Source organism: Amblyomma americanum, unplaced genomic scaffold, assembly GCF_052857255.1.
Source record: "Amblyomma americanum isolate KBUSLIRL-KWMA unplaced genomic scaffold, ASM5285725v1 scaffold_428, whole genome shotgun sequence".
In the NCBI taxonomy this organism is placed as follows: Eukaryota; Metazoa; Arthropoda; class Arachnida; order Ixodida; family Ixodidae; genus Amblyomma; species Amblyomma americanum.
The window spans coordinates 1,340,738-1,365,381 of NW_027526899.1; the positions used below are offsets into that span (position 1 = coordinate 1,340,738).

Consider the following 24,644-nt stretch of genomic DNA (forward strand, 5'->3'; position numbering starts at 1 on the left):
TCCATACTTATCATATAAAGCATGAACAGCAGCGGTGATAGAGAACAACCTTGCCTTAATTTTTTTTGTACCTGGACAGTTGATGTACCCTTAATTCCTTCTCATGTATTTCAACTTTATTCTTTCGATATATTTCCTGTAGAATATTAATTAATCTCAAAACCGCTTACAGCGCCGCTTCAGCAGCGGCGGCAGCGGCATGATCGAATGTTGTTTTTGCCTTCTTGTGTTAGCAGCGGCGTGGCAGCCGTTGCGTTCTTTAGAGGGTCTCGTGTGGTCGTCGTGTGGTCGTCGGTGGTCGTGTCGAGGGTGGTGCGCGGGTAAAGTGAACTAGAAGAGAGGGTGGCAAACGCCTATGCCGCCTGTGTATCAAAATCTAGGTAAAAAAAAAAGGTAATTTCCGCTTGGAGCGCTGCGCACGTTATCCTTGCCTAGGTGCCTTTTTAGTGGCGGCAGAACCACTGGGATGCCGCATCGGGCGCCCGAAAGTGAAGCCACCTGAAGTTGGGCAGCATGTCCCGGATGTCAGCCTTTGGCAAAGCATGAACAAGCCGTGCTAGCTAAAAGAAAAATAACCGAAACCGAAACTGAAGTTTGTGCCGCGCCGTCTTCCTGCTGCCGTGGACTTAGACTCTCCGTGCCACGCAGCGCCACTTTTGAATACGCGTTTATAGCACCCACGACTTTACTCTCCCAACCCCAATAGGTGCTTTTGGCAGATGAGTACTACAAGCACGCCCTTCAAACCGTGCTGGGAATTGTTTCGTTCAGCTTGACGTCTTCCAGCTGCAGAGTGCGTCACGCAAACGCACGCTGTCGACCACTGAAAGGAGTTTTCGTCTGCGAGGTGACTGTAGTGTTTTCTTTCAGCTTGTGGAAGAGGGAAAATAAAGCACAACTGGATCAGCTCAGACTTGGCGGCGGCTCCCTGCACACAATGCAGCGAACGTTGCATTGTTAAGGATCCTACAGCCACCGGTTATACATGTCAGCCGATGGATGCGCGAGCTGCGTGATTGCGAAGCATGGACGGCTAGCTCACCGACAAAGTGGGCACACTTCGTTCTAGTCAATGTAAAAGTATGAGTGAACTCAGAAGTACAATCAAGCCGCCTTGTTGAACTTCAGTGCAGCGTATGCAACAAGGATAGCGTTATTCAAAAGCATGGGCGCATTGCACTTAACTGCACGAAGAAAAAGATTGCAGTAATTTAGACATAATAGCACCTATCTCCGCATATATCAGGCTATAATGAGAGCGTATACACGTGTGCAGTAGAAATGAAAGAAAAATCAGCTAAAGTAGATATTCTTCATTGTTTTTAACTCGAAAATGTTGTACATAAATAATATTCATTTCCAATAGGAGTCAAGGAAAAGGCTATATTAAATCGGCTTGAGCGGGCCTCCAAAACTCCACAACTGCACCTTTAAAGGGGGAAGGAACAAAATTTGTGTTTCGCATTTTCTCATACATTGGCAAATATAGATAACTACGTGGTAATCAACTATAGGTACCCGGTAAACAGACTGTGATTGAGGTCACGAAGACATAGCTGTTTGTTCGGTCGCTCGCATTCCGGCTCATGGGGAAGGCTAGTACGGTTAAGAGACACAGGTTAATAAAACCGCGAGGGAGTTATTGTAGCTCTTTGTACATATGTGACGGGAGCACTAAATTTACATGTTACACCACTTCACTGCTGATACCAAACTGCATGAAAGAAACATTTTTATATAGTGTTAAGTGGACAGGTTTTATATGGAGCAGGGAACACGGCGCGGAACAGATGTCAAGTAAATGCCGCTCTTAGGGGCACCACGGCAGGCCGCCGGACGCCGTTCTCCTCTTCTCGCCGGCTTCGCTCTAATCGTCTTCATCAGGTACGTCTCTCACACGCAGGTTCTCCCTGGATCCCTGGGCAGCCGAAGGTCCCTGCGTGACGGTTAACCCCTCGCGCATGGCAGGCAGGGCCACGTGGTCGACTGCAGTCCTAGAGGAACCACGTGCAGATGGTGTCTTTGCACTCGCAAAGTGAAGAAGGCCTTCTGCTTCGAAACAATTATCTTTAAATAATTACCCTATGAATCTCCTATTACTGAACACCACAATGTAAAAAAAAACACGCTCCTTGTTTTCGGTGACTTTTGGCTTCCATCAAGGGAGGGGAAAGCCTCAGAGTGCTTGCCAACGTTTCAACTAGAGGAGTTGTCGTCGTGTGGGTAAAGCATTCGTCAATGGCGTGGAGTATCGCCTTGCCTCCGAGGAAAAAGGCCCAGTGAGGGGGAAAAGGTGGGAAGGGTGTTATAGAATGGGGAGGGTGAATCTTGTCCAGGCTTGGTGGCTGCTACAGCGGCTTGAAATAAAAAGGCCGGCTCATCAGAAAGGAATACTGGGCTATTGAGCGTGGAGAGATGTGGCGAACGTGGAGGCTTTGTGTCCAGCTGCAAAAGGTGCACCGTGACACGACTGGCTTCGTTGGCCTGAAAAACGAAAAGAATATGATGAAACAATGAAGCAGCAGGCAGAGTGAAATGCGGGAGAACAAAAAAAGAAGGAATTAGAGGAAAAGAGATAGAATGGGGGCGAGATTAGATGAATTGTGAGAGGAAGGGGGAGGGAATTAATGCTGAAGCCAAGGGTTCCTGAGAAATGACAGCAAGAGCTTCAGGGCATAAGGAAAAAGTAGAACGATCAGAAATCAGAGAGAGGGAAAAAAGGAGACTGAAGGGGAAAAACTCGGGTTGGGGCGGAGGGACAGAGTGAAAGAAAGGAGAAAGCGGCGATATTGAAGCAGTGAGAGAACATATTCTACCACGTTCCAGACCTTTTTAAAGAATTACGCCAGTACAGGAATAGATTCTAAGTTTCCTTTGCATATATGTTGCTCCCTGCAAGGTTTGCAATGTTTTAAACTTGTGGACTACGGATACAACTTTTTGTTTTCTATTTCTTGCAAATTTCAAGCCATTTTTGCTTGTTATATAGAACACATTTTTCTCAGCAGCCGATCATAAAGAAATTGTGTGGCTCGAGCCACCTTTTCTGCAAAGCCCGTATGCCAGCGCTTTTGTCCCGAGGACACTGTCCTGTATGCAACTGTGTAGAACGCAAGCTTTATGAGCACCTGCTTTTTTTTTTCTACGGTTTGCCGATGGCTGAAACGGTCCCTGTAGTGCACCAACTTGTTTTTTGCTTTGATGTACTGGTCCCAGAAGGAATGCCTTCTGGTTTTGTGCTGGGGTCTACTGGTTTCAGAAGGAAGCCTTCGGGCTTTGTGCTGTCTACTGGTCCCAGAAGGAAGCCTTCTGGTTTGCGCTGCTGGTTGAAATGGTCCCTGTAAGGAGCCTCTTCTGGTACCTGCTGGGCTTCTGGTTCTGAAGTGGGGCCTACTGGCTTCTACAGAGAGCTTATTGTTGTTCGATTGACAACTTTTTGCTGTTGTTTATGTTCCAATGTTATTTCTCAATTAAGAAAATTTTTCACTTAAATTTGTTTGTGTTTTTGTGCTGTAAATTGCAAAAATAGTGGTGAAATTTAATGAGAAAACTATGTTTATTAACTGTTCCCCACTAACACTTGTGGGATGCCCTTAATCAGGGAGTATATATAAGCATGAGCTCATAGTAACAGTTTGTATACTAACGTGAGTCTATGTTTCTCATATAAGTTATGTATAATGCAGTGCTTTGTTGCTGGGCTTGTTGGCGCTTGCTACGATTAAAGCTGTGTGTTCTCACCACCCAGTAAACCACAAATATCCATTCGACGTGCCGGAAAGATCCAAACGTCATGTGATGAAAGGAGCGTCTATTAGATGTACATCATAAGGATCATCATTTGGACGTGCTACACGTTGATAGGACGTCAATAATATGAATGTTTTTATATCTAGAGCACGTCCGCAAAGCGTGGACACTAGATGCCTAATATATAATCTAGTACATGTCCACCAAGCGTGAACACTCGGTGGCGCTGCGAGCAGCCGAGGAGAGCGGACGCACTTCACATGCGCTCTGCAGTTTTCGGGACTTTTGACCCGGTTAACTCGACTGGACTGCCAAAATTTTGGTGGAAGACGACGTCGAAAGCGAAGCGGGCCACGAGGACACCTCTTTGAAACCACTGGGTCCAATATTTTTGGATTTATACGGTTTTGAAGATCTCCCACGTGGCCGACCGAAGCTAGGCCTATTAGGCCTAACACAGTAGCGGGGCTCTGCGGCCCTCCCGGCCTCGGCCAGCGGTAGAAGCGACGGAGCGATGACCCATGCACTAAATCCCAGCGTATATCGCGCACCGCTAAAAGACCAGACGAATTTTATGGCGGAAACCCAAGAAAATATGGACGAAGACTATCAAGACGCTACCGGGGAGACCTTCGCCCACGGACCAACGACAGCCTTTCAAGCCCTAAAAAGCAGCACCCCAGCGACAACAACGCTACAGGCAAGTCAGAAGAAGGTTTTGGACGCGGACTGGGAGATAGCCATGTCCAAGCGGCAAAAGAAACGCCAACGTGGATGCCAAGCAGGAGATTTGACGGGAAAAGCACTAGGGAACGAAAATTCCCTAGGCGTGGCGAAGAGCACAGGTGGCACGCCAACTGCACCTAAACAAGGAGAGGGAAAGGAGCGCCGAGGAGAAGGCTGCCTCCGCTTCCCAGGGATGATTTAAAGGTAGTACTTCGGCCGAAAGGACTGGCAGTGAAGAACCTGCAGACGCACCAAGTGGCGCGGGCGGTGGTCGCGGCTACCGGACACGGATGCAAGGCAGAAGATCTCATCATCCGACTGCGCACCGGCTCGAATATCATAATAATCAGTACCGATAACGAAAGCGCTGCTCAACATATCAGGCGCATCACGCAACTGAAGTTTGGAGAGCATAGCTACGGAATCAACGCACACGTGGCGGCGCCGGAGGGAACGCTGCGCGGGGTCATCCACGGAGTGGACCCGGGGTCTCCGGCCGAAGAACTCAAGGCGAATTTACGAACCCGCTCACAAGGGGTGAAGATCCTGGCGGCAAGGATGCTAGGCCGATCGAGCACAGTCGTCATCACCTTTGATGGCCCCATCCTCCCCAAGCAAGTCTTGTACTATACGGGGGATCGAGAGATGTGGTGCTACCCCTATAGGCCGACGCGGCAAATATGCTACGTTTGTTGCCAACACGGACATCGATCGGACGACTGTCCGAACCCGGGAATCAAGGCATGCAGACAATGCGGCCAGAAAGATCCGGAAGAACGACATCAATGTACACCCAAGTGCCTGCTATGCGGGGGCTCCCACGCGGCGGGCACGAAGGACTGTGCACAACGACTGAAGCCAATCAACGAACTGCGATGGGGACCCCAGAGCCAGCAGCGACGCGGCCGCAGCCGAAGCAGAGGCGGGGCACGGAGACCGCGCTGGTTCCGGAACGAGGACCAGGAGCGGCAAGGTGACTACCGGAGCGAATCCAGGAGTCGCAGCCGGGGGCGCAGCAGCAGCGAGGGCCAGGGCCGGAGCCGGGAGCGGGACGAGTCCTACCCACCCCTGGGCGGCCAGCAGTCCTGGGTGAAGCCGAAGCAGCAACAGAAGAAGAGCGGCGGAGTCAAGGTGACCTGGGGAGGGGAGCCGGCCCTCCCAAGGCGCTTTTTGCTCCGCACAACAACAACACAAACACACGAACAGAAAATGAAAAAAGGCTTACTGCCGAAATTAATAACATCAGGAAGGAACAAGAGCAGACCCGAGAGGAAAACGGACAGCTTAAGAAACAAATAAGCGAATTAATAGCGGAAATGCAAGAGATGCGAAAGGCAGGCTGCTCGCCTGTCAGGGCACCCTCACCCCCACAACAGAGTGTAGAAAGTTTACAAACTAATGAAGGAGGAAACTCAACAATAGACGATCTAAAGACATTCATGCAGCAGCAAATGCAGCAGATGCAGCAGCAGATACAGCAACTAAATCAAAAGATAGCCCTGCAAGATCAGAGCTTCCGCAACTATGTAAAGAGTCAAAACACACGGAAGACAGTAAATGACGCTAGGGACCGCCTCTACAATGAGCGCAGGTTTGGATCAGAATCCCAGGGAACAAACAACAGTACCAATACGATAACTTGGCAGGACAACAACAACTAGAGATATGGCAGTGGAATTGCCGGAGCTACAGGCGTAAGCAAGGGCTCCTACAGCAATTCATTAACACTAGAGGAAACCCACCAGGTCCAATACTTCTACAAGAGACAAATTGCACCTCAACCCTAAAAGGACACTCATGTCAGGAGAACGGAAGAACAGCAACTCTCATTAGGAACAAAATCACAAGCATAGCTCATAACGAGTTTGAAGACACACAGCTTGAACACATAATAACTGAAGTGATTCCCAAGAGAAAAAGAAAAGCTAAAAGCACTTTTATTGTAAATTTGTACAGCCCACCTAAAAATAAAGGAGACTTCATTAAGTTTTTTGCGGAAGCAAAGAAGCTTGCAGGGCAGAATACCCTAATAATAGCAGGGGACTTTAATGCGAAAAGCCCACAATGGGGCAGCAGGATCGAAGATAAAAAGGGGCGCGGCATCTGCACAGCAGCGGAAAACATAGGCTGCGAGTTACTCACAGATGAAAGTCAGCCTACTAGACAGGGTAATAGCGTAAGCGTGGACACATGTCCCGACCGAACCTTTGTCAGGGGCGCTAAGCAAGTCGAATGGGAGAACCTGCAAGAAAATCTCGGCAGCGACCACTACATCATTAGGGTCAGCACAGAGGCAGAAAGCATCAAAAGGAAGAACGGCAAGGCAAACTTAACTGACTCCATGGGATGCCTTCCGCACCTACTGCAAACAACTTAAGGACGACATAACTTCGGCAGAAGATTGGAGCCAACAGCTTAGACAAATCGGGGATCTCTACACTAAAGAAGTGGATCGAACAGAACAAGCACCAGAAGTGGACAAGGGACTTCTCAGGCTCTGGGAGGAGAGACGAGGCCTGACCAAGTGGTGGAAGCGCCAAAAGCTAAACAGAAAGCTAACGAAGAAGATTGCCGAAATCACCAGGCAAGCAGAGGAATATGCAACGCAGCTGGCAAGACAAGGGTGGCAGCAAGCACCTCGCTGAATGGCACCCTCAGCACGGCTAGAACGTGGCAGATCCTCAGAACACTCATAGATCCGAGCAAAAGCAAGGCGGAAAGCAGCAAATCCATCCAAAGGCTAATTCACCAGTACGAAGGTACAGAAGAACAGCTGCTCCAGGCAGTACGAGAGAATTGCTACGGGTAGGACCAGGTAGACGGCTACCAAGGCGACTACCAGGGCGAAGAAAACCCAACCACGGACAGACCCATCACAAGAGAAGAGGTCGTCGAGGCCATAAGGGCAACAAGGAAAAATTCGGCAGCAGGGGCGGACAAGATTCATAACTCGTTAATCCGAAATTTAAGCGACGAAGCAATCAGCCAACTCACCCTATACCTAAACAAACAATGGGAAGAAGGGACGGTCCCAGCGGAGTGGAAACACGCCGTAGTCGTCATGATCCCCAAGCCCGGCAAGAAACTCCAAATTGAAAATCTCAGACCAATCTCGCTAACATCATGCCTAGGCAAGCTGTACGAGAGAATAGTAACCCGACGAATACAAACGCATTTAGAAGACGGAGAATGGTACCCCAACACCATGTTCGGATTCGGGGCAAATTTATCAACCCAAGACATCTTGCTACAACTAAAAGAAGAGGTACTCGAAACAATGCCAAAGAACGGGGAGAACGTTGTCATGGCCATCGATATTAAAGAGGCCTTTGACAACGTATCCCATGCCGCCATTATGGAAGGACTTAACACCACCAACTGCGGGAAGAAGGTCCATGACTACGTTAGAAGCTTCCTCATGGACAGAACAGCGACGGTAGGCCTAGGAGACCTGCGGAGTGACACCTTTGAAACGCCATGCAAGGGCACTCCGCAAGGCTCAGTAATGTCGCCAATACTCTTTAACATAGCGATGGTCAACCTCGCCAAGAAACTCAGCCAAGTCCAGGGGATTAGTCATGCAATGTACGCAGACGATTTCACCATCTGGACCACCCAAGGCTCACTGGGGCAGAAGCAGGAGGCGCTACAAGAGGCTGCCACCTGCATTGAAGAATACACAAAACAAAGAGGACTTAAATGCTCCACGGAAAAATCTGAGCTCCTCAGAGTGGGTAGGCACCCTACGGATGCTCCACTCGAAATAAAACTAGAGGGCCGGAACATCCCGGAACAAAAGATGATCAGAATCCTCGGAGTGTGGCTGCAAAAAAGCCGGAAGTGCAGTCATAAACTCAGACTGCTAAGCAAAGCGGCAGGACAAGTAAGCCGGATGATCAGCAGAGTAGCGCACAAGAGGTATGGCATGATGGAGGAGGACACACTCAGGCTAGTCAACAGCCTAGTGGTCATCCGGGTAACATATTCATTACCGTACCATGTGACTATCAAAGCAGAGAAGGAGCAAGCGGAGACAATATTCCGGAAGGCATACAAAACAGCTCTTCATCCCCCAAGAAATACATCCAACGACAAGCTCATGCAACTCGTAATCAGTAACACCTTCGAAGAATTAAGAGAATGCCAGCTCAAGGCACAAATACGAAGACTTAGCAACACAACAACTGGAAGGGCGCTCCTGACAAAGCTAGGTCGGGAAATAGAAAAGCCACAAAATAGCAGGGCCGCAATACCGGACCCGCTAAGAAAGAAGCTATGCATACAACCTATCCCCCGAAACATGGATCCAAACATCCATGCTAACAGGAGACAGGTTAGGGCAGAATTTTATGAGAGGAACATGGGGCATCGGGACAACACAGTCTACACTGATGCCTCCCTATACCCCCAAGCACACAAAAATGCGCGGTAGCAGTAGTTGTAAATTACCACGGAGAACACATCACAAGCCTCACAGCCGAAGTATCTAACATAACGGAGGCAGAGGAGATTGCTGTCGCCCTGGACGCGAATGAAGGATATAGGACAGGGAGATCCCTTAACATCTTAACGGATTCACAAGAGGCGTGCCGGAACTATACTAGAGGCCGAATTAGCAGCACGGCACTCAAGATCCTCAGTAGAGCTCTGCTCCCTGAGGGACGACCAATACACAACATAATCTGGATACCGAGTCACGCAGGGATCAGGGGCAACGAAGGGGCAGACAACCTAGCTCGAGGAATGCCCAGCCGGACAGGAACGTCATTACCCCCGGAGGGGCCCCAGATTAATTGCGGGGACAGCTATTCGGAATTATTAAACCTATATAAGGGGCTAAGATTCCAATACCCCCCACCACATAAAGCATTATCCAAGGAGGAAGCCACAGGATGGCGAAGACTGCAAATAGGCTCCTTCCCAATCTTATACATATTAAACAAGATGTTCCCCACACAGTATAGCGCCACCTGTCCGTGTTGCGGAGCAAAACCAACACTATATCATGTCACATGGGAGTGCGGAAGAAATCAAGCATTCCACAAACACAAAACACCAAGTGCGGAGCAATGGGAGAGCCGGCTCACCAGCTGCGAGCTAGGGGTCCAAAGGGCCCTGATAGCACACGCAAGCGAGGTGGCCTGACTCAGTGGAGCCCTGGACTTGGGGCCCACCCACGGCCAAGGAGGACCCAAGCTTCAAGATGAAGACTTCGTCCTCTACCGCTACTTACTAAAGGAACCAATAAAGTTTTTCATTCATTCATTCGATGCGCAAGTTATGTTCTAATGTATGTCCAACAAACACAGATATTGGACGCACAAACTATCAATTAATATATCCCATATATCTCTGGCAGCTTTAGTGCCGCATTCGAACATAAGAAAAGCCCGAATCCTAAGACGCATGTCATATGGAATTAATTTATTAAGGTTTTCCATGGGCAATTAAAGAGCTTTTTGGCGATAATGCGGAACATTGATAATGCGAAACATTCCCATCGTTTGTGATGTAACCACGAGGTAGTGGCGGTGTTGTGACCGGGTGACCTAGAGGAAAGCGCGAGAGGCATGCAAAAAAAGTCACGTGCTACGCCGCACGTGTTCTAGAGCGGCGCTCGCGCACACTTTTCCTTTCCTAAACTTACTCCTTAATTATTGGTTTCGGCAAAACATACACTCGGTCATGAGGCTGAATATGCAGGAATGCGGCTAGTAGTGCTACTGCGCTATTAACGGGTCTTCCGCCGCTTTGCTATTAAGTTGTAAAGTATACTGTTACCTGTGCATTTCTGGCGAATCGGAAGCTTAATTCCTGCGTATTCCAAAATTCTTAAGCATACGTGCGGTGCATTTGCTTGCAAACTGAGTTGTTCGAAATAGGCAATCTAGACAAACAGCTTTACAGTGAAGGCAGTTATCGAAAGGCGTGTTGAGCGATGTGCATACCGTAGCAGACGACGGGCCTGGCCGCGACATGCGCAGGCCATTCGGCACCCGTGGGCGCGCGAGTTTGTCACGTGTCCACACAGACACGAAAAAAAAAAAACTTCAATCACTCTTTTTTTGCATAAATGGTGCATGAGAAAGACAACACAAACATATTTTCTGGCCTGAAAGGTTATGTATGAGCACATAAAAAGCCACAACAGGAAACAGGAAAAACTCATGCCAGCCTCACCTAACGGCACCTATCGGCACATAGTAGTACCAGTAGTACTCACGGCTCCGCATATTGCGTGGTAGCGCGGTCTTCGACTCGGCGTGGTAGCTCAGCTTCAGCTGCTTTAGCTTTGCCAGCGGTAGCGCTGAAGTTGTCGGTTTGTTGGGTTCTGGCGGTTTACCACACAATATTTTTGCGTGTTGTACCGTTTCTGCACTCCACATATGGCTCGACATCCATCAAAAGTATGTGTAATGGCCCCGTTTGCATAGCGGTTTCTTTCCATGTGTTCGGCATGCCGTGCCGCCGTTTGCTGTGAGTTGTCTAACGTTTGATTGAAAAGGCTTAGACCTTGCTTTTTTGTTGCAGCATCGGACGATTTGTGCTGCACTATTTAAGACTATCCTTGTCTTTATGTAGCGGTGTAGGTTGATTTTAGATGCCCACAAAGGATAATTGGTGTGTCTGCTGACTAGCACGGTTTTGTTGCGATGCCAAAACTAAGCAAAGCGCGGTCTGTTCGGAACAAAGCCCGGTTAGAAGTTCAGGCGCTTTACCAAGCATCGGAAGTGCCGAGCTCTTTGCGGGTTCGCTTTACGAGCTCAATTCCGAGTCATTCAGGTGAACCTGATGGCGAAACTCGGCGCGAAGCGAGTGATGCCGACTACTTAATTTGCACTCCCTTGCGACAATGCAAGCGGTGCCAGCGGTTCGACAGACGACCCTTGCGCCAGCGTTTTTGAGCAAGCTGCTGATTCTTCGTACGTACGCTCCCCTCGACTTGCCTTCGGAGCACACTGCAGGCTCAATTAAGTGACTCTAGCGATGCCGACATAATGAGCAGTGTGGCGAGTGGCAGTTCTCAGTGTACACTGGTCGCTGCTTCCCAAGAATTGGGACACGACGTCCCGACAATTGAAAGCGTTGGAACGGTTGACGAGTTTCGTTCTCGGCTGGTTGGTTGGGCGCCACTTGAACACAACATATCCCATCGCTCTCTAACGGACTTGCTGCGTCTTTTGAGAGGTCACAGCTGCTTTTCTGATTTGCCAACAGACGCACGAACGCGACTTAAAACTCCTCGTAGAACTGCAGTTATAGCTGGCGTTACTGAATTGCCTCCTGGACACTACTGCAATTTCGGGCTTAAGAAAGGCTTGGAGGATATGTTCTGTGTCCCGCAAAGCACCCGCCACAGTTGTTTGGCCTTTCTTTCAACATAGATGGCATGCCTTTGTCAAAGAGCTCCCGTCTGCAGCTCTGGCCAATTCAATGCCAGATTCAACTTAGTGCCACCCTTAAATTACCAGAGCCAGTGATCGTTGGTGCTTTTCTGGGCCCTGCAAATCCAAACTCTGCGCATGAATTCCTTCACCCTTTTGTTCTCAAGCTAAAAAATTTAGCTCGGGTAGGTCTAATGATCTCTGGCAAACTGGTTAAGGTTGAAATGAGAAGCTTTATCTGCGACGCACCTGCGCACGCATTTATATTCTTGACAAAATTACATGCTGGCTACGCAGTGTGCCCTAAATGTACTGCAGAAGGCAGTTTCGATGAGAAGATGTTTTTTCCTACCTCAGAATCAATGCTAAGAACGGATAAATCATTCCGGAAACAGGAAGATTTTGAGCACCACCACGGTGTGTCATTGTTGACGGAACTTCCTATTGACTGTGTGAGCAACGTGCCACTTGATCCCATGCATCTGCTGTACCTTGGTGTAGTTCGTAAGTTGATAAACTTGTGGTTTGCGAGGCCACTGACAGTCCACCTTGGTCCCACAGATCGTAAAGAAATAGCCAAAGGTGTCGCCCTTGAGGGTTGTGTTCCACTTGAGTTCGCTAGGAAACCTAGGACTCTGGATGAGAAAGACCGCGGAAGGCTACAGAGTGTAGGCTTTTTCTGCATTACACTGGCCCACTAGTGCTAAGGGAGTCACTGCCAAGTCCCATGCTTTTGAATTTTCTGACTTTGCATGCAGCTGCAACAATTCTCAGCACTCCATCACTTTGCCAACAGTATGCAGACTCTGCAGAAACACTTCTTCAGCATTTTGTGAAATGCTTTGGTAGACTTAATGAACAGGAGGAGGTATCGTACAACGTTCACTGTTTGTTGCATCTAGCAGCAGACGTTCGTTTGTATGGAACGCTTGACTCTTTTCCTGCATTTTCTTTTGAGAAGAACATACAGGCAATCAAAAAACTTCTTCGTAAACCTGGTCGTGCATTGAATCAGATATATAATCGCTTAGAGGAAAAACGTGCCTCAAATGCACAGCAAAGTTACTTTGAAAGGCGGCCAAGGGAATTCTTGCTCGAAAATGATGATGTGGGAACTCTCCCTTCAAGCTGTAGACTCCCACAGTACAAAGGAATCAGGTTTCAATCCTTCACTTTGAGCTTGAGACCTAATGACGGCTGCTGCCGAATCAGTGAAGATGTCATTCTCATAGAAAATTTTGCCCATAGAGTGTCTGACTGAGAGTCGTGCATGGTTGTCAGGAAGTTCTGTGAAGCAGAACCATTGTACAATAGACCACTTGACTCAAGAAGGATTGGCATTTCAGTTGTGAGCAAACTCTCCTCAATAACGTGTTGGCGTATTGAAGATGTGAAAAAACTGGTTAAGCCGCCGTTCCCGGGATCAAACCTCGCTGCAGCAGCCACATTTCCATGGAAGTGAAAGGCAGAAGTGCCCGTGTACTGTGCAATGTCAGTGCACATTAAAGATCGCCGAGTGGTCAAAATTATTCTGGAGAGGACTATGGCAGCTCTTTCTTCTTTCACTCCCACATTCTTCCCTTCCCTTGTGGTGTGGTCTGGGTGCCCATGACATAAGTGAGACAATAACTGTGCATTTCGTTTCCTCAGAAACCATTTTTCAGTTTTCAATTTTTGCATCACTAATGTTGTGCTTTCAACTTTTATTCCTAGATGGTGCCACAGTGCTCTATATTTCTTGGTTGACATGGTAACCATGTTCCACTGAAATTTCCAACAACGAGGTACACATCACTATACCATAACAGCTCTGGCTGTGGGGACTGAAATGGTCGCTATGCTATACTAAAAGTGCCTAATTAATGTTTTTTTGGCTGTAACTATGTCAGCTTTAGTTCATAATTTTTTTTCAGGTGTGCAATTCTCACGCTTGCTGATCATGGTTTTTAGCATAGAGGCACATGAAACACGCTCATCGACTGTTTGAAAAATTCTTGGTAAAAAGTTTTTATCGCATTTGTTGCAAAACCATTGCGTAGTCGAACAGCTTAGACAGTAAGCTTTTTGTTGTGGTGAAAAAAAATTTGATGCCTAAAATTTAGTTGTCGGTCTTATTAAGAGTGTTGTCGTTCCATGCTCTGTAGTTGGAATTTTTTTCCTTGTGTTTTGTATTACACATTTAAGTTGCCATGCAAATAAAGTGTTACCCTTTTTTTTTTACTGGTTTTGTCAAACACTGAAAGGTGATGTAATTGTCACTCACGATGTGTCATTCTTGTTCAAGCCAGGCTGTGTTTTTTGTATTAATGTGATGACACCTAAAGAAAGTACCCTTTTCAAGCTTTCTCTGGTGCTCCTGCAGACCTGCTTGCTTGCTTTGCGGGTAGAACTTGTTGCTCTAGGCAGTCCAAAATTTTGGCTTAAGTTATTGTTTTGGGGCACGCACTGTGGTGCACAGAAGCAGATGCTTTGCTTACATGAATTGATTTAATACCAGTCCTGTTGACATTGCAGAGTGAATTCAGGAATGAACATATGCGCTACGGTAGTGTATAGGTGGCAGACGGCTTGCATAAAAATTTCCTCTTTTTTTCTGGCCTTACCTCACACACACTGGTGCTCTGTTGGTCTGCTACCAGTGTTTTGTACCTTTTAATTTGGTCACAATGTGCATCCACTTCTCTAATTAGTTCTGACTTCTTTTCCAGCTTAGCTGCTGGCATGAAATGAGAACCAACACTCTAGCAAAGAAACCCCTTGCTTTAAATCTATGGGTGCCTCTCAAAGGCGTTTCTTGCAAGAAAAGTGTTGAGGAGGCAACAAAGTGGCCTCATTGGCCTGACAGTGAGTGTGTCCTGTCTACATGTGTACCTTTCCACTGGTGTATGCACTCTTTCCTTAAAGACAGTGGAGCTGTTTCATGTTTCGAGTAAGACTGCGAGGGCTACTGTAATGTTGTTTTCATGCTGGTGCCTTAGCAGTTTTACTGCATTCAACTAAAGTACCGTATTGGCCTCACCACTGATTAATGTACGCAGAAAGAAAGGTGAACCACTTATGACTGGAAAGGCAGAACAACCACCGTGCAGGGGATTCAATTAAGGGCCTTCTTTGTAGCTGCCAGTGCTCCTTATTTATGAGCAGAATGAGAGTATGAGTCTCTTCACTGGCATTGTTGCAGTTGGCATTGCACTTGACTTCTTTCTAGGTAAACCAAGCAAGTTATGCACCATGAAGTGGCACTATTCGAACACTGCAGTCTATAAGCACTCGTGTTGGATGTATGAACCTCAGACATCCAGTGATTTTAGTGGCTGCAATTGGGCTCTGGTTATAATATCACTGTCATCTTCTCGCCTGCAGATGGGAAAGCTGGAGACTTTTTTTTTCTAAATGCATGCATCCCACCCACACTTCGTCTTTCCTGTAAAAACCTTCTTGAGTTAGGTTACTGTGCGTGCGCTGAAACTCTAGATCAGGAAGCATAGGGACTGCAGGGCAGAATTCGATAGAGTGGTCTGACTTCGAGGAAGAACTGTCTGATACAATGAGTACCATAAGTGTTGTTTTGGTAATGCTTTATTGTCAGCAGTCTCTACTTGGAAGAATACAGCGCCAATCAGGTGTTGACACTGAAAAACAATAAAACCTGGCACAGGTTTCAGTCTGTCACTGAGCGGTTTTGAAAGTGAAGAGTTCCTCTCTACCAAATGAATATGCTTGTACCGAATCTCTTGGACATGACTAAAAAATTGATTGTTTATGCTGGAAGCACCTCTGCTTGTGGCAATGTGTGAGGCTTATGCTGCTTTGCTCTGCCTATTTTACAAGACAGCGCAGACAAGCCAAGAAGCACCTGCTGTCGGCAAAGCACCTTTCCGAACAACTTTTGTGAACATTAACATTTCTAAGTGTTTCAGTGTTCTTGGCCATTCAAATACATCCTGGGTAATCATTGTCTTGTGTTGGCATGCAAAGCACAGTACATCAGGCCTTGTCTTTTTTGAACCTCGAGTACAGAAAGATCCCTTCTTCTTCCAAGTTCACTTTGAACTTGAGTATTGGAATACACAAAGAATGCTGCTATGGCTTTGAAGCTTTGCTTCTGCATGAGCTAATTTGCTGTTCTTTATTTTGCAGGCATTATAACCAATGCTGTGAAGACAAGATGCTGGAAGGATGTTTCAAATCAACTGCAGTCAACCTATACGCAAGCGCATATAGCTTATTGCTCACATTCTGTAGAAGAGTATATTCAGTGATCCAAAGGGGTGAAACTCTGCAGGAAAACCAAATCGGTCTTCATATCCAACGTCCCCAATCACTAAGGCCTAAATTACGAGCATTGTAGAAGATGCAATATGTGGCATTGCACTTAAGCATACAGCAATTGTTATCGTCAAAGCTACGTAGGCATATCATAAGCAAGACGCCTGTAGTACTTTTTTTATTGTCCGTTATCTTTCCTATCTTTTTCCATCGAGAACTAATGGTGAATCCAGAGTAGTTTTTGCGTGTTGTTTGTTGTGCAGTCATTTCTAAAGCAAGCATTTTTGCAGTACTGCAGTTTGTATTTTACTTACACTGCTTTTCTCTGCTTAATTTTGTAGGCTAATATCAACGAGACAAGGGATACATGCTACCACAAGAAGAAATCTTCAATACCTTTCCTCATAGACTCAATGGCCTGATGTTCATAGTCTGTAAAATAGCTTGTTGCATGCACCTCTGTGCATGGTGTATATGGACAAAATGGGGTGCATATTGCCCCATCTATCGAGAGCACAGATACTGGGGCATCAATGATGGTTATTGTTTGATACCATGGGCACCATGGTCTAAGCATAAAGAAGGGTGTACGTCTGCAGGTCACCTTGTTATCATTTGATGGAGCACAGTGCATGCAGAACATTTTTTTTCCCATAATCTTTCAAGATATTTGCTGAAAGAATAAGGTGCAGCAAAAGTAATACATTCTGAGTAGTGAGTAGCCATTGAATGCATGTGCCTTTGGTCAACCATCCTTGAGATCTCGCTTCTGGTGCTAAAGGGCCTTCAGTTTTTGGAAATGTCTTGACTTTCTTGTTACAATGTCATGTGAGTGCATTTCTCATTATTTTGTTTATTTAATCTGTTGTTTCTTGTTTTATTTTTTTGCTTCAATCATGTTTGAGGCTTTATGAGCATAGAATCTGTACCAAAGCTGCAGTAACAGCTTTTATTAGTGCTCAGCCAGATATTTGGTGTTGAATTTTAACCTGTTCTGTTTTACCTGATATTGAGTGAAAGCCATAATTGGTTGCTAATTCAAAGTGCACATTATAATCTGTTTTATTGTGGTTGGACATAGATGTGTGTTGGTATTTTTGATGCGTCTTTCTGTTGATATTTTTCATGATCAAATCACCTGTTGCAGATTGCTAAGGGGAGATGTGAGTCAAAAAGCGGAAATTTTCATTAAAAAAAATTCAATTTATTTTTTTTCACTGTGTCCATAACTTTCATCTCCTCTTTTACATATAAAAAGTTCAGAGCTGTAAATTACACAGAAATTATTAAAAAACTAGGTTAATGCTATCTAATCAAACACTACATTTCTGTGCACACCATTTTATTTTGTATCATGCTGAGTCAGTATAGTGTTCTATATTTTGTTTGCAAAGGCCTTACACTTTTTTTGAAAAAGAACTCTGGCTAATGTTTGTTTATTAATATTTCATAAAAACTTTTTATTCATATTCAATATTTGCAGACTCCTAATAATTGCGCATTTGGGTTGGTGGGAATTATTTCTTTGCCATGTTGCCATGTTTCTAGCAGAAATCCAAAAAGTTTAAAGATTTACTTCCACTGGACAGTTATTCTCGACCGAAGGGCCTTAACTCGGCATCCAGATGTTTGCTGAAAAATAAATATGATTTTATTTGGTTAATACTAAATTTGGCGTTTGTTCCTTTGTTATATAAACAAGCTCTGGCATCTTGGGCCCTAGGTTTTAATGAAAATGCTCTGGTTTTGAAATGCAGGATCAGTCATGGCAGACCACAACTTTGGCGTGTTTCCTGGACAAAGTCCACCTGATGAACAGCGCCTTCTCAACCACAGTGTGCCATCCACTAGTACAAGCGTGAATACTCACCGGGACAAGCCCACAGGCAAGCAGATTTACCAGTGCACCCACTGCGGCAACGTTTTCAAGAAGAGATCATACCTAGTGCAGCACATTCGCACCCACACAGGCGACCGCCCGTATCATTGCAGTGACTGTGATAGCACATTCGCTTATAAGGACAGCCTGGTCAGACACCTGCGCACGCATACGGGTGATCGACCGTACCGTTGTGACCACTGTGACAGCAAATTTTCAGTAAAGAGCAGTTTGGGCAAACACCAGCGCACGCATACGGGTGATCGACCGTACCGTTGTGACCACTGTGACAGAAAATTTTCAGTAAAGAGCAGTTTGGACAATCACGTGCGCACCCATACGGGTGATCGTCCGTACCGTTGTGACCACTGTGGCAGTGCATTTGTACAAAGGAGCCACCTGGTAAAGCACGTCCGCATCCACACTGGTGAGAAGCCATACCAGTGCCAGCTGTGCCCCATGGCATTTGCAAAAAAGGAAACCCTTGTGGCACACGTGCGGTCCCACAAGGGTGAAAAACCATTCCAGTGTGACTCGTGCTCAAAGGCGTTCTCAGTTAAGTGTAGTTTAAAACACCACAAAGAGACAAGACACTAAAGGAATAGCATTGTTCCATGGTGCCCTTTGGAACACGTTTTGGTAGCTATCCTGTTGGCAACCAGATAACAGCATGCTAGCTAAGTGACCTATGAGAAGTGTTCTATCCTAACATGGTACTCGACTACTGTCCCGAAACATGCGGGTTCGATCCCAGCTGCGACAGCCGCATTTCAGTGGAGGCGAAATGTTGAAGGCATGTGTACTGTGCAATGTCGGTGCATGTTTAAAGGACCCCAGGTGGTCGAAATTACCAGAGCCCTTAACTACAGCGTCGCTCATAGCGTGAGTCGCTTTGGGATGTTAAACTCCATAAACCAAATGATACCCTATGTCCGTAGTTAGTTAAATTTCAAGCATTACTTTTTAATGCTGACACTACACTGGCACTGGGCTATTCCGTATCTTCTTTTGGAACCGCTAGCCTACTATGCTTCCAGACATGTGTGGAGTAGAGGTAATTGTGACACATAGGGATGACATCACTTACCATTAAAGAAAGGTTTTCAGTGATAATGTATCCAGGATTTATACCTCGTGTTCTCAGCTTTCTGATGAAGATCAGAAGAAGAAAATCTGGCCTTATTGTTTATTGAGATTTATCCCTAAGCACACTTGTGTTAAATAAATGTTTTATCACTTTACAGATTCCTATTGCAGCAGCTCTATTTGCATAACGTCAAAAGAAAACATGCTGCTGTGTGATTTTTTCAGTGCGGCATTCTAGTTCTAGCAGAATGTATGAGAGAAGAGAACAAAAGATTGCATGGCTAGCTTTTGTTTTTAGGTTTTAAGAACTACCTTTTTAACCAAAAACATTGAAAGAGGTTCACTGCACTGGTATCACTTGTCAGATTGCTCTTTTTGTGCGGCGTGCAAATGGCATATTTTGTGGAATATCGTGGCCTATTTTCAGCCTTTTTGTCGGAGTAGCTGTAGTGCTGGAATTGTGCTTTGAGTTAGCTTCTTCGTAAGGCATACATATTACGGAAGCTAGCCTTGTTGCATTTTCTCAAGGTATTTATGACAAGAAGGCTATTGGGTTTGTCACCACTGATGCCAGTGTTGCTGTAATTTCTTTGATTCATCATAGGCTGTTCAGCCGATGTGCTTGTAGAAACAATCACTTCGTGGCAGCGAGAAGTCTATCGGTGTGTCTTCAGATTGCGTTTTATTTCTTCTTGTGTGTTCTTTGTTCCTTCGTATGAATATTTTGTTGCACCTGGTGTCAAAAAGTGGTCTCAACATTTTGGCTGTTTGCAGTGCTTTTTTCCTTTATTTATGCTCTGTACTTTAAAACTGAAAACCATTGGTACTCTTTGGTTTCCCATCTGTGTAGGTTTTAGCCCTCCCCATGATTTGTGGCATCACTAGCTGCATTATTCAGCTCTGTGCCTGCAAGATTACTACTCTGTGTGGTTGCATTCCCTCACTACTGACACAACAGTGAACAATTGTTTTGTTGGTTGGCTTGGAGAAAGATGCTTTCATTCTTTGCATCAGGAGTCATTTACATGAGTTAGGATTGGTAACAATTGAATGGGCAGCAATTATAAACTGCCTACTTAAAAACTATTCCCTAAGTGGTTGCATTACTGTTGTCTGAAACACTTGTCGAGAAACACAGTGCGGCATTTCTAGAGTGGAGCTCTAATCTTGTTTGACATGTATGCTGGTCATAAAGGTTCATCTGGCATAATTGTCTTTCTTTTATCGGGCAAGTTTAGCTCACAGTTGCGCTGTATTGTTTGCAATAAAAATGGTTATGTGGCTTTTTCTTGCTGTACTGATGTTTCTCCACGAGGAAAAAAATGCATTTATTGCCAAGAAAATTGGATGAAAAATGTTCCCTCCACCTGATCCAAACTCAAGATATCAGGATCAAAACAGATCCGCCGTTTCTTTTCATAAGTGAATGGCAGTGTATCCTCAGCGATCCACATGAAAAAAATTTTCTTGATGCACTGCATGTTTGCTTGCAAAGACGGCTGCTAGTAGTGACACCTATTTTTCATGTCGGTAGAGTGCGGTGATGTATCTATTTGGGTCGGCTTCAAATTGTCTCATGTGTCCCTTTGGTGTGCTATTTCTTGTTTTCATCAGAATTATATATTTTTCAGCCTAAATAGTATGTTCATGCCCTAAGAAAGACAAGAAAGCACTGGGTGTTTATTGCGGAAAGTGAGAAATTGTATACAAAGTGTCGTAATTGAAAACAGCAACGTAGATAAGCTGCGATTTGTGAAGTAAACATCCGAATTGTTAAGGAAGTAATTTCTTTTTCAAAAGTGCACATTACACTTTACATTGAGAGTAAACAAATCGTTTTACAACTGCCCACAAAATATGTACGTAGAAAAATGGCAAATGGCTTCCTACCACACTCACTGTTTTGTGAAATAATATTTACTGCATTCACTATGTGGCATAAACAATCTAGCTTATTTGTAACTTGAAGGATTCGAAATTCACCTGAAACAAAGAAGTCACTGTTAGATGCTGCCCACTCTCTGCAAAAGCTATGAGTTCGCTTTATACGCAATCGTGCCCTTAACGTGTCGGAAGGTTAAAGTGTATTTTAGAGCGAGTTTCTATTCCACTTTGTAGCAGACAGGGATAAAAAATAGGAAACGGAGAGATACCAGATCATTATTGTGGCACTTTATGCTTCACCATTTTTCTATGTTTAAGCATCTCCCATTTCTGCTTGACAAAATTGGAACTATGTTTAGGAAATTCCTCAATACTTTGTGCATTGATTCCCATTCAGTTTCAAATAATTACTGTGGAAAACTTTATTCCCTGCACAAAAAAAATCTGACAATGCTTGCCTGACATGCTGAGTACATTGTGACCAGTTTCCTACAATTTTTCAAATCATTCACTTCACATGCTTCTAGTCATCACCTTAACACTGTGTTATCTTTTGAGGCGAGATATGCTATTCACAGTATTCTTTAAGCTAAATAGAAGATCTGGTCATTTTTTCCGGGTATTGCTGTGGTATTAAAGGGGCTCCGAAACATCCTCCGAGGAAAGCACATTAACTCGCTTAATCACTGCACTGTGTTGCCATGAAAACAAGAGCCAAATAATACTCTTCTACACGCAGCAGGCGACCCACAATCACGCTTAAAAGTTGGCGAGCCCTTCCCGGCGACTTTTTCATCCTAGCACCCTCCTGCGTCCCCCGCATCTGCGTAGACAAGGTGAGAGGTGGCCATTGGCTAGATTCTTGCAGACGTCAGGCAGTGGCGGCGGCCAATAAGCTGCTTTGCTTCTGTGGTTCGGGAAGCTTCGCTCCCAGAGGGGGGTCGGCAAAGGAGCGCCTACCTTCCAGCGTGCAAAAAGTGACGAGAGGAGAGGGAAAGGCGCCAAGGTGCTGAAATTCGAATTTTAACTACAGATAACTCAGCCCCTACAAAGCGCATTTAAATATGCCTTGCGAAACGCTATTCATGCAGTGACGTGCTTCAATATCCCATGCATGCCACAACTTTATTAGAGCACCCTTCACAGCCCCTTTAATACTTCTGTTTAGGTGAGCGGGTTCATTTCTAATAAGGTACGTACTTGCGCGAAGAGGACTAGATGCAACGAAGAAACACATTTGACTTGTTTCGCTCTGTTCATGCCGTACATGTTTGTTCATAGTGTCCTGTCTTCCTGCTCGTATGTACCTTATTAGAGATGGTGTGGTATGCGATAAAACGTACATATTCATGCAAACTGTCGCGATGGCTAAGTGGCTGTGGCGTTTGGCTACCGAGTGCAATGTTGTGGAATAAAATCCTGGCTACTACGGCTGCATTTCGACAGAAGTTGAATGCAAAGAAGTTATGTGCTGTGTGGTGTCAATGCACATCAAAGAACCCCACGTGACAAATTATTTGAAACTAATAGGTACCATGTTTTGGCAGAAACGAAGCCTCACTGTTTCCCAGCTCCAAGATCCCAATTTGCAGCCACTGACCTTCAAAAGTGAGGTGCGGCCTAGGGCGGCTCTAGGCACTGATTTCCAATCATACTATGGGCCGCCGCGACGGCTAAGTGGTTATGGCATTTGGCTGCCGGACTGAAAGACGCGGGTTCGATCCCCGCGGCAGCGGTGGAATTTCGATGGAGGCGAAATTCTAGAGGCCCGTGTACTGTGCGATGACAGTGCACGTTAAAGAACCCCAGGTGGTCGAAATTTCCGGAGCCCTTCACTACGGCGTCTCTCATAGCCTGAGTTGCTTTGGGACGTTAAACCCCTATAAACCAAACCATACTATAGGCTAGGTAGTTGTATGTTAAGCACAGTGCCTGTTTGCATATTTTTCTTGTCCAGATTCTTCCATATCTTTTGACTGTGTAAGTAATGAATGGTCCCGTGTTTTTTTTATGTGTTGTCCAAAGTGCAGTCATATATAAAGGAAGCATATTAACATTGCTGCTTTGGGCATTACAGTTTTTATTTTACTTCCGCTGCTTTTCTCTGTTAATTTTGCAGGGTAATATCAACGAGCCAAGGAATATATGCTACCAGATGAAGAAACCTGCAATTACAAATCTTCCCAACCCTCATAGACTCAATTGCCTGATGTTCATAGCCTGTAAAAAAGCTTGTTTACAGACCTTAGTGCATGGTCTATACGGACAAAGTGGGGTAGATAATAACACGTTTATTGAGAGCACAGATGCCGAGACATCAATAACGGTTATTGTTTTAAGATACCATGGGCAAGATGGCCTAAGCATAAATAAGGATATAAATATGCAGGTCACCTTGTTGTCATTTGATAGAGCAAGCAGAATATTTTTTTTTCCGCAATATTTCAAGATTTTTGCTGAATTAATAAGGTGCAGTAAAAGTAATACATTCTGTGCAATGATGAGCCATTGAATGGATGTATGTGTGGTGAACCATCCTTGATCTGGCTTGTGGTGCTAAAGGGCTTTTAGTTTTTGGAAATGTCTTGCCTTACTTGACTTTGTTGTTATAGTACCATGCACATTTCTGATTATTTTGTTTATTTTCTCTGCCGTTTCTTGTTTTTGCTTTAGTCATGTCTGAGACCGTATGATGAAGTATCTCTACCAAAGCTACAGCAACAGCTTTTATTACTGTTCAAGCAGATTTTCGGTGTTGAACTTTAACCAGTTCTGTTTTACCTGCTCTCGAGCGAAAGCCATAAATGGTTGCTTATTCGAAGTGCACATAAAAGTCTGATGATATTTTTTATGTGTATGACACTGCTGACACTAGCTGGCTAAACAGTATCTGTTGCTACATGAGTTTAACTCAAACCTTGACGTCAATTCCGTTTTTCGGTTTGTGTTAACAGCACGTGTCTGTTTGCAGAATGAACTGTAGCTTCCTCATCTTTACGTGTTATTTTAAAAAAGTTTTGTCTGAACATGGAAACTATGTTTATGTCTATTACTAAGTGTATGTTAGTTTGGTATGCGACGAGGTATGAACCAGCTTTGAGATAGGAGGGTTTTGCACTCTTACGGTCTCCCGGTAACATGAGCTTTTTGCCAGGTGAAATGCGAACTGTATGCAGAAATCAAAGAAGTAAATTTCACTTCACAAGTGTGCACTTTTTAATCCCTCCAGTCACAGTTCATTCATCTGTGCACATTGAATTTGTGTCTGTTTTTCCTACTCCCGTGAATTTTTTTGCTGATAATGGCTGCTACCTACATATATGGAACCCTCTACAGATGGCTGCGAGAACCGTCCCAAGCCAGTCATTTAAAATTAACGAAAAAGTTTTTGGTGTATGCCTCTTGTTTATTAATATGTGTACTATGCGATGTCAGTGCACGTTAAAGAACCCCAGGTGGTCGATATTTCCGAAGCCCTTCACTAGAGTGTCCCTGATAGCCTGAGTTGCTTTTGGATGTTAAACTCCCCTATACCATAAACCATCTTCTTTAATAATATTTATAATAGCTCTGGCAAGAGTACTTCATGTGTGCTTTCATTTGCTTGTTTTGATACCTTATTTCTAAAATGGTACTCTAGTGACAGGAATGAGTCGGAACGGTTT

At 45.2% G+C, this 24,644-nt stretch overlaps 1 protein-coding gene across 1 annotated transcript in view; it reads left to right on the forward strand.

Moving 5' to 3' along the window:
* LOC144112608 (uncharacterized) overlaps positions 1-24,644 on the forward strand; it is a 33,948-nt gene that overhangs the window by 7,199 nt on the left and 2,105 nt on the right. The window contains exon 2 of the mRNA XM_077645406.1: positions 18,256-18,381. Coding sequence (XP_077501532.1) covers positions 18,256-18,381 — 126 coding nt within the window. The remainder of the gene's footprint in view (positions 1-18,255; positions 18,382-24,644) is intronic.